The sequence below is a fragment of the Pteropus alecto genome, unplaced genomic scaffold (genome assembly GCF_000325575.1).
Source record: "Pteropus alecto unplaced genomic scaffold, ASM32557v1 scaffold3, whole genome shotgun sequence".
NCBI classification, from domain to species: domain Eukaryota; kingdom Metazoa; phylum Chordata; class Mammalia; order Chiroptera; family Pteropodidae; genus Pteropus; species Pteropus alecto.
Window position 1 is genome coordinate 66883415 of NW_006442484.1, and position 10801 is coordinate 66894215.

Sequence of the window (10801 nt, forward strand, 5' to 3'; positions counted from 1 at the left end):
GTCTCTGTCTCCATGAAGTGTAGGTGATGACTTGGAATGAAAACAGTAACATGATTAATTTTCACAAGTGGGCATTACAAACATGATGAAATGCTACAATTTGTACTTTGCTGTCAAATATATGTGTGTGTGTGTGTGTATATACACATATATATATATATATATATATGTATATACACATATATATATACACACACACATATATACACGTACATATATACATACGTGTATATATTCTTTTATTTTCTGAAAACCCTCTTGTTTGAGTTTTCGTAATTGACAAAATGATTGCATGTGAAACATAACTCTTGCATAAAGTAAGCTGCTCACAACACAGACTAATTACACATTTGGGAGGCGAGGCAAAGACATCTAGAGCTTACTTGTGCTGAGCCAAGAACACAGCATTTAATGAAATGAGGGCCATAAGAGGTTCAGCATGGATGCTTTCAGGTCTGACTTGGGCTTCTGGGAAATTGAACATTGGCACTGCAGACTGGTGGATTCCCCTGGGCTTTGAAAAGCTGCGTTATTACCACTTGCATGCGTGAATCAAGCACTGCTTTGCAATACAAGAACATTTGTGATTCCAGAAATGGCCCCATTTGGAACACTCTTAAGCTAATAATATGGATGCCTCCCTAGTCATCCATCTTTCTGCCTCTCTTTCCTCCTTTCACACCACATAATTACTTTTGATATTTGTTTGATAAAAATGGTTAGCATATCTGGCAAGGCACTGCTATGTAGATTCCTATTTCCTCTTTCCTATTCTTAAACTCTATTTCTTTCCTGCAAATAATACTGTGAATGAAATAGGCCCTATGTTGTTCAGTAAACTTTTTGCCAATTGTATTTTGTGTAGACGAGCCATTTCACATTACAGTGTTTAGTACACAGTAGATACTTGATAAAAATTTGTCAAATGACTGTATATATACATCATTGCAGTGTTTTCCAAGTTGAAAACTATGGTCCATTATCTCACTGTGGTGGATTGTGACAAAATTTTTTAAAACATAAAATGGCACAGAAAATACTAGAGTCCATTGCACTGTAAGAAGTGTCCCATGAAACTTTTGTTTGTATATGTGTGTGCACAAATATATGTATATGTGTAAATGGGTAGACAGAAAGATAGGTAGATAGATAATGTAGCTTTGGGTACTTGTTCACGGTGCTTCCCAAACTTGATGGAATGTACTATGAATGTTGCTGGTTGCAATGTAACTTATGATTTCAGGTACATGATGCAATTTAAAACCGTGAACAATAGTCCAGTGTCTATCACAAATTGGTCACTATGACACATCTTGGTGCCTTCACTGAGAGTTTGATATTGAAGCCGAGCTGGGATATTATCTCTCGCAGGAACAGGAAGTATGGTATGAAAGGGAAATTGAACTAGATTACTTTTAAATTTTCTTATAACTGATATTTTATGCTTTTTATAATTATTTTTATGTCAAAACTAATTTGTATAAATATTTAAATTAATGAAATCTGGAATGGTAGGAATCAAATGTGGTGCCAGTAATTAATTTCACACATACACAAACACAGGCACCCATACACACAATCTCACGAATTCACAAATGCACATATATATATACATATAAACACATACTGTTGGACACTTACTCATACATGTTAATTCATTTATTCAACAAATATTTATCCAGTGCCTATTTTGAGTCTGGCACTGTTTTGAGCACTAGCAATATATTGATTGGGGGAGAGGGGTAACAATATGAAAGTTCCTGCGTTCAAGAAACATTATTAAAAAATAATCAAGCAAGTACATACTGCGTGATAAATGCTATGGAGAAACAAAGAAGGATAATAGATATGGGTAGGGCAGTGTTGGGAGGCCCTTAAAATAATTTTAAACTGAATAGTTAGGAAAGACCTCACTGATCATTGGCATTTGAACAGAGACTTGAAGGAAGTGAGGAAAGCAGGTCTGCAGGAATCTGTGGGAGAATCATTTAAAGCAGAGGAAAGAGGTGATGCAAAGGACTTGGGGCAGAAGCATGCAAGCAGCGTTGAAAAGTAGCAAGGCCAGTGTGGCAAGCGCAGGGCACGTAGTAGGAGATGTGGTCAGAGAGGAGAGTCAGGTTACTCAGCTTATGCAGAGTTTGCAGCACAGAGTTTGTTAAGGACTCTGGTTTTTTCTCCAAATGAGGCAGGATGTCATTAGAAGGTTCTGGGTATTTGTTTTAATAGGACCATTTTGGCTGCCATGTGGAGGAATAGCTTGAAGAGGAGAAAAGCAGAAGCAGAAGCAGAGAGATCAGGTGAGAAGCAGTGGGGGAGGTGGTTAGTTAGAGTTGTAGGGTTCTGTGCGTGTTTTACAGTAGAGCTGAAAGGAGTTGTTGCTGGGCTAGACATGGAATGTGAGATAAGGATGGCACCGAGGTCTCTTGCTTGAATGTCTGGAAGAATACAGTTGCCATTAACTTGTTCAGGGGGAACGAGTTTAAGGGATGATCTATTTGGCCATGATAATTTCAAGGTAAAATCCTTAAGGGACTTGATCGCTAGAAAATTGGTTATATCCATCTATAGTTTAGGTGAGAGGAGTAGAGATATGAATTTATGGCTTATGAGTGTAAATGATATTTAACACTATGAAATTAAATGAGGTAACTTAGGAAGTGAGAATGGGAGAGAACATCAAAACTCAGCTGATTGATTTCTAGGACTCTAGTGTTTAGAGATGAGAAAGAATCTGCAAAGAGTAGACAGTGAAATAGAAGGTGAACTATCAAAGAGTGATGTCCTGGAATCAAGAAGAGAAAGTATTTCAAGAAGTAGTGTCTTGAGCAATTGAGTCTAATGCTACTATAGAACAAGAAAAGTGAAAGGCGAGAATTGGCCGTCGTATTTAGCAACATGGAGGTCGTCGGTGATTCTAAGAGGAGTTATAAATATACTGCATACACACACATGCACACATATACACACATATATAGTTATAGAATATATATGGATATTATATGTAGTTTTAAAGAATATATATAGCGCACATACTACTATGGGTATATATATTATAAAAAGTATATATGGTATTAGAATATGTATACGTGTATAAAAGTGTGTGCCTGCCATTATAGAGATGTGTTTACCAGTTGGTAGTACAATAATATAGCAAATGGTTCTTATATAAGTTCCTTTTATAAATATTATAATGATTGAGAAATGTTTGGAAAACAGAAAAATTATAAAGAAGAAAACAATCATTTGTATTCCAGTGCCAGTAGATAACTGAGATTTTTCTTCCTATAAAAATAGATAAGACTGGGTGAGAGGCAGGTAGGTAATAGGTTGTTGGGTAGGTATCTGAGTATATACAGTGTGTGTTACATAACTGAAATATACTATACACATAAGTTTTTGTGCTTAATTTCATATCATGTTCTCACATGATTAAAAGTCTTTGTGTCAATACTATTTTACATAATTGTGACTCATAAAAAAGAAGAATAAAAAATCAAGTATACATAAGCATAACTAACCTAACAAACATTACTTGATAGGCTGCATTTTTCTTTTGGATTTTTATGTAAGTAAAAGGCAGCATTTTGACTACATACTATTAAATTTAATATTTATCATTTTTCCTACTCTGTTCATGCCACATTTCTGCCTTGGAAAATTAACTGCCATATAATCAGAGACGTAACTAAGTGCAGAATTCCCTAGTAGTTCATTCTGCCCAACTAAGTGATTAGTCATGAAACTGCGAGCCTGAGACCTAGTCAATTACAGGGCCTTTTAGTGCCACACCTTCCTGGGACTTGGGAACATATGGACAGCCAACGCTATGGTCCCAAATGCCTCTCTGGACTCCCACTGCCTTAACCTTGACTGCATTTGGCAGTTGTTAATTCAGGGCTGTGGTTCTCAACTGGAGACGATTTTGACCCCAGGAGATTTTTGGCAATGTCTGAAGGCATTTTTGGTTGTCAAAACTGGAAAAGGTGGTACTACTGGCATATAACGAGCAGTAGCAGGGATTCTGCGAAACATCCTACAATGCATAGGGCAGTCCCTCACAACAAAGAATTATCAGGCCCCGACTACTAGTTGCACTGAGGCTGAGAAAGCCTTCGTTGAAGATCTTCCAAGGCTGGCTCAGGGCAGGGGCTAGGGAATTAGGCATAGGCATATGCAGTTGGGGCATCTGAGCATCCATCCTGGGACCGGCTCTAGAAACCTGAAGGACTTTCCGTCTAGAGACATGGTATGTAGTGGTAAAGTATATGAGATAATAAAAAGACCCAAAAAATAAATAAATGAAATTCACAAGATTTCCCTTACTGTGCCAGGCTTGTCTCTTTGGATTTTTTTTTTTTTTTCCCCCACCAGATGTCTTGGGTAGAAAAAGCAAGGGACACTCCTGACACTGGGAAAAGCTCTTGTTCAAAGAACAGAAATCCAGGGAGGATCTGGGGTCTGGATGTGCTGCTGCCTTTGGGATCATCTTATTACTAAGATTCGGCATTTGGGGCACTTGTGAGGACTTTATACTTCTTTCTATCCTGTTGTAGACAGTTGTCTGTCAAGATTTGAGCTTAATTTTCAGAGTTACTAGTTGAGCCAAGATTATTGGAGGAAGACATTTAGCATATTGATTTTTCCGTACATTAGGTAAAGGGACATTTATTTCTAACAGAGGAAATGGCTACGTTAACTACTGTTATGGCTTCCTTCACCACTGGAAAGTTTGCTATTATTAGAGACCACCAATTATGGCTTGAGCCCGGTATAGCCTAAGAAGGATATAAAACATCTGTAACTGGGTGGAGAATGTGAAATTGCATGGCATCTTACTGTCACAGTAGGAATTTGGCTTGGGATTTTTGTGGCGAGACCAAGTGATGGTGGTTCACAGAAGTAGCATCTAAGAGTCTGGCACAGGAACCACACTGCCTGGATTCCACAAAGCTCCAGCACTGACAGGTCTTATGGACAGCAAGCATGGTATTTACACACATGCACACATGATACTTACAAATGTTGTGTACCTCAGTCTCCTCATCTGTAAATAAGCATGATATTAATCCTCAAAGGGGTATTGTGAAAAGTAAGTATATTGATATGTGTAAGCACTTAAAACAGAACCAGTCAATCGTTGTTAGCCACTAGTTTGTTTTTGTTGTTATTGTTGGCTCTCAGATATCAGGGACTTAAAAAAGATCAATTTTAAGGGCAAAATCAAAAGATAACCATAATATCATCTGCCTTCTATTTTGTTTTTACCACTTATATAGTAAATGAAAAGTATTAGTACAAATACTCATCGATCTTATTAAGAATTAAACAGTTGCCCCCCAACAACCTGATTTAATTATAAAATAAAGTGGTTTGAGTGTATCACTCAAGCAAAACTTTGTCCTCGTGTCACTTTGTCTCTGGTAGAAAAAAGCTGGGTAAGTTTTCTAGTCTTTCTCTAAACTGGTATTCTGAAACTTCTAGTAAGAACAGCTGTTCTTTAATTTATACTTTAATTCAGTAGAACTTAATTAGACTGAAATTAACCAAATCCCAGAGAGGGCTGGAAACGTAAATGATTATGAAATGTTATGGATTCTAAATAGGGCATTTTGGAAGACAAAGCTGAAGGCTAATACTTAACATTTAGTATTTAACTCTGCCATTCCATTGGAAAAAAGACAGCTAGTTTAAGTCAACTAATGGGAATTTTCTCTTAGATAATAATGTAATGAGTTATAAGAAACTAACCTGTAATAAGTTTATTAAATTAAACAATAAAGTTTCATTTCTTTGAAACTACCTATTGTTAAAATATTTACAGCTAACTTCATTTGCAATGAAATAAAATGAAGGAACTATTTCTTTAAAGTTAGACATGGGTTTTTTTCTATTTTGGTAGCAGTTGAAAATGCCACGTCGGTGGTTCTATGATCAGACCTCCTAATCCTGTGTTAGTTATGGGTGCTCTGCTACTGCTGATTTTATCGTTGTTATCTTGTGACTGACATTCAGACATTCACCGTGATTTTTTAAAATATGTAATTTTACATAAGAGTCCCTCAAAGTGACCTTAAGATGAGAGTCTCCAGACATAATTGCAGAGGGCAAGGAATTACCAACCTAGAATGAGTTGATGGTTTCAAATTTTTCAGTTAAAACTGTGGCAAAGGTTCACATTTCTGCAAGCTTGAGAGGGATGCAGAAGGGGCACCTACGAAGTTTATCACGTGGACAGCACTTTCCGATTCCCGCTACTCTATATTTGAAAACACTAGGGACCAACTGTGATTAGCCACAGGCTTCTTCCTGGGTAGCTGAACCCTGCGTGTGCCTTTTGCCACCATACTCTGTATTTTTTTAGAGCAACTATTCTCGTGGCAAGGTATCATTTGTCAAAGAGGACATGAACATTTGCTGTACATTATCTTTTTTGTTTAGGTTCAAAAACTGATTGCTAGTGAGTTATACTACCCAAGAAGCATGCTTAAGGCCTGAGTTTTAACAAAGTGAGATTTAATTCAGTGATACCCATTAGAAATCACATCTTTCTAACTTTAAAATAAAATTTTATGTTTTCAATGCTCTGTATTCTATTGGTAATCTTTATCGATAGCATTGCTTTCATGGTAATGATATATTTTAAATTATATGAGCCAAATATCTTCTCACAATTTTAGCATGTTTCTACACTAAGCTCTGTTTCTTCATCTGTAAAATGAAGGTGTTACAACCACACTACCTCTAAGGCCCTTTCTGGTACTTAAGACTCCCCATGACTAACATCCAGCCCCTTTAATTATCGAGAATATTCCGCTGAATTTCTAAATACTTATGCAATGTTTCAAACGACATGACTCTACCTTGCCAAAGGATCCCCTCCGTTGACCGTCACCAAGAATTATTCCCCAAAACTCTCCTGCCCCTCCATGGATGTGGTGTTCGTCCCCTACAGTGAGAAAAGACTAGCCTGTGCCTACTGGGAACAGGATTACGGCTGTTAGAGGTCCATTCAGCCTGTCTTGCCAAGTGTGTCTGCGTTTGGCCATCTGAGTGTGTAAATGTTAATCTGCTTTCTTCCCTTCACTCTTTGCGCTCTTCCCAGCAGAAAGGAGAACCTGACTGCTATGCTCTCTCCCTGGAAACAACTGAGCAACTTACCTTTGAGATCCCCCTGAATGATTCTGGTTCTGCTGGTCTTGGTGTGAGCTTGAAAGGGAACAAATCTCGAGAGACTGGAACAGACTTGGGGATTTTCATCAAATCCATCATCCATGGAGGTGCTGCTTTTAAGGTGAGTAGGAATGATGGTTGCACATCAGTGAGAAGGTACTTAGAGATGAGGCTGTCGTGCTTGAGGACTGGATGGAGAAAGTACCTGAAGGCTCGAGGACACAGAGGCTTTCCTGCCTGATTCAGGAAGTGTGTGTGTGAACATATCTGAGCATCAGTGGTCTGTTTTCTTATTTTAAATGGTTGATTTTATTTCCTAAAGATAGTTCTAAAAACCCATCATGATTAATATTTTTTCTTGCATTTTTTTATTACTGTTAGAATTACTCCGAATTTGTAACCTGACAGAGTTGAGCCTAAAAACACACAATTAGAAAAACAAAACTAAAAATAAATCAGTGTAAAGGCAGCAAATGAGAAAATTGTGCTTGCAAGAAAGAAAGCTCAGTGGAACCTGAGAATGATTGTAATATAAACTAAAGGTCGTTTATCATATTTTATACACTTGAAGATAACCATGGTGCTGGGAATGCACATTTGCCTTTGAACTTGGAGAGCTTATAAATTTCAAAAAGAAAAAGAAAGATTCTGCCTTTTAACATTGACTTGGAAGTGTGATCATAACTGCTAACATAGTATAATGTACTGGTTTTCTAAACTGCCTGGGTTCAGATCCAACCCTGCCATTTGCTAGGCATGTGCAAATGTGGCCAAGGAACTTGACCTGCTAACCTCCCATTTCCTCATCTGTACAATGAGGATAATAAATAATACCTAATTCATAGAGTTCTAAGGATTAAATAAACTTATACACACAATGTAATTAAAGCAGCAAAGTGCTCCCCATCAGCTGTCCTCACAGTCATTGTCACCTCATACTGTACATGAGACTTCCTGAGCTTGAATCCTGTCTGAACGATGTTCACCCCCATGAATGTGGGCAGGTTACTTGTCCTTAGTATGTCTCATTTGTAAAAAGAAGTGAAATTAGTATTGCCTACCTCCTGGTGCTCCTGTGAGGACAAAAAGAGACAAGATATATAAAGTGCCTACGTAGCACAGTGCCTATAATAAACTTTCAATTAATCTTAGCCATTTAAAAATAATCTCAATATTAATAATGGGTGGCATCTCCCACACAAAAGCCAAGAAGGCCTAGTTAGGGTTTACAGGAACACCCATGGTCCTAGATTCTTGGCTTTGTTCAAGCATTTTTCTTCTTGCACTTACCATTCCACTTTAGTTTCAGACCTAGATAACTAAGCTAATGTCTTTTTCCTTAGGAAATAAGAAATGCATTGTGAATAGACAGTTTGTTAATACACTCCTTGGATCAGTTAGCTTTTGTCGCATAATAAATAATAACCAAATTTTAGTTAATGTACCTCAGTAAGCCTTTATTTCCCTCATGACTCTCTAGGGCACCAACAAGAATTCAGATTCAGGCTAGTGTCTCTCTGTCACCCTGTAGGTCACAAGTCTGAGTATGCTACCTGTATCTCACCTGGGTCTTGGAGCAGCAGGCTAGCAACAGCATGTTCTTTTCATGTTATGAGGTGTCAGAAGGCCAGTAGCAATGGGTGAAGCCTCATACATTCCGGGCTCCAAACTGGCTCACTGTCACCACACACACACACGCACATACACACACACACACATACCACCCCCACCCCCATTGGTCAAAACAGCAATATGGTTGAATCCAAGGTCAGTCTAAGGTGCGGAGAAACACAGTCCACCCACAGTGAAGCTGTTACAAAGACTTGGGCACAGAGAAGGGTGAAGAATTGATTATGCCTATCATCCGTCTATTAGACTCTTCAATCTGGCAAAGAAATGCATAACCAGGAGCAGAAGAACAATAATAGTAATAACAGCAGCAACAGCAAATAACGTTCATTGTTCTTAGTGCCGCTATATGCTGGACAGCATGAGAAGTATTTCAGGTGGCTCCTCTAATTGTATTCTTTACATTCACCCTGGATTATCATGTCATTTCATCAAAGGGAAATTGCAGGTTGGTGCCTCTCCATATAAGGCTTATGGGCACATAGTCAAAGTGCTTTAACAAAGGTTTGAACCAAGGCAGTCCGACATCAAATCATGTACTCTGCTGCCCTGCGATGAATGCTCTGTCATCTGATCCATTCATATTCCTAGAGATCAGAGGCTGTTGCCCTGGAATTATCTGGCATCATGCTTGTCATTCTTAGCCAAGCCATCTAAGCATGTGTTGTGTTTGAAGATGAGTCTTAGTCCTGTTTGTGGACACCAGCTTGATATCATTCTTATTGCTAATGACAGCTCTGATTGCAGAATTTATTCCAAGTAAAATTGAAACTGAAATGAATTTTTGGAAATTAAAAGCAAGCGTCTTAGCTTTCTTATGGGCAATAACTTAAGTTCAAGCAGATTTGGCGAGCTGGTTTAATATGTTTAATATCCATGTTTGTGAAAGTGAGCATCTCCTTACCTAAGCAGTTTCTAACAGTCCTGTTTCTTGCAGAAAGATTTTACTTTTCATTTATGTAAATTTCTTTCCTGACACTGGTCTGCTGATCAGACAATCACACCATTAGAAACCATTGGACAACATATTTATAGCAGATCTTAAACAGGAAGAGGCATCAATCATGAATTTAGCCTTATTGTGAATGTTTAGTACCCATTTGTCTTGTTTACTTTTTGCAGTCTAAAGGGTAGAGGCCTGAGGGTTGCTCACAAGAAATCTGATTAACTAGAAAAAAAAAAAAAAGTAAAGAAAATAAGGGAAGGGAAGGAAGGAGGGAGAAAGGGAGGGAGGAAGGAAAAAAGAAAAGAAGGAAGGAGGAAAGAATTATTCTATTTTCTTTCTGCTGTCCCAGTAATCCACTGTTACTCCTCGGAAAATTGCCACCTGTTCTGTGATTCAAGATTATGTTTTACAAAAATTGTTTTGAGACTTTGTTCCTGTCCCTGTTCAGAAGATACAAATGTAACAGACTGCATATCCCTGGGGCAAGGGGAGATAAGCATGGGGAACATCCAGCTTTAGCATCTGGCCCTAGGTTTTTACCTGAAATCAACAAAATAATCTTTCTACCAGAGCAGGATCTTTTTCTCCTGGCCCTTCATTCCACTAATTGGTTCTCAAGGTGTTTTTTCCTTTAGGGAAGGTGGATTTTTGAAAACTAAACTACTTTGAAAAGTATGACCAAATTCTTCCTGTGGATTCTGTGTGCTGTATTCTCCTGGGGGCTTCTGTTGGTATAAACAAAGGTACATTGCCAGATGTAAAACCTCTGAATGACTGTGACCATAACTGAGGGCTTCTTCTCCCCACTCCCCCCCCTCCCCTCCCCCCGCCCCTGCCCTTACCTTTCAGACTACTTACTGCTTTCTATCATTTCAGCTCTTATTTGAGTCATTTCAAATAGAGATGTAAATCTCTTTTTGAAAATAAGAGCATTCAGCTATCCTAGGATTCCATCTCGGAAGTGAATCCCTCACTCCTCTAAGGGCAAACTCCATTCAGAATTATCCCAAATGCTTAAATATTTAAATTCCAGTCTGCCTTATCAAGAAGCACAGA

The 10801-nt window shown here is 38.2% G+C and overlaps 1 protein-coding gene across 1 annotated transcript in view; it reads left to right on the forward strand.

The window, feature by feature from the left end:
- PARD3B (par-3 family cell polarity regulator beta) overlaps nucleotides 1–10801 on the forward strand; it is a 905664-nt gene that overhangs the window by 518091 nt on the left and 376772 nt on the right. Inside the window, exon 12 of the mRNA XM_025039317.1 lies at nucleotides 7106–7291. Coding sequence (XP_024895085.1) covers nucleotides 7106–7291 — 186 coding nt within the window. The remainder of the gene's footprint in view (nucleotides 1–7105; nucleotides 7292–10801) is intronic.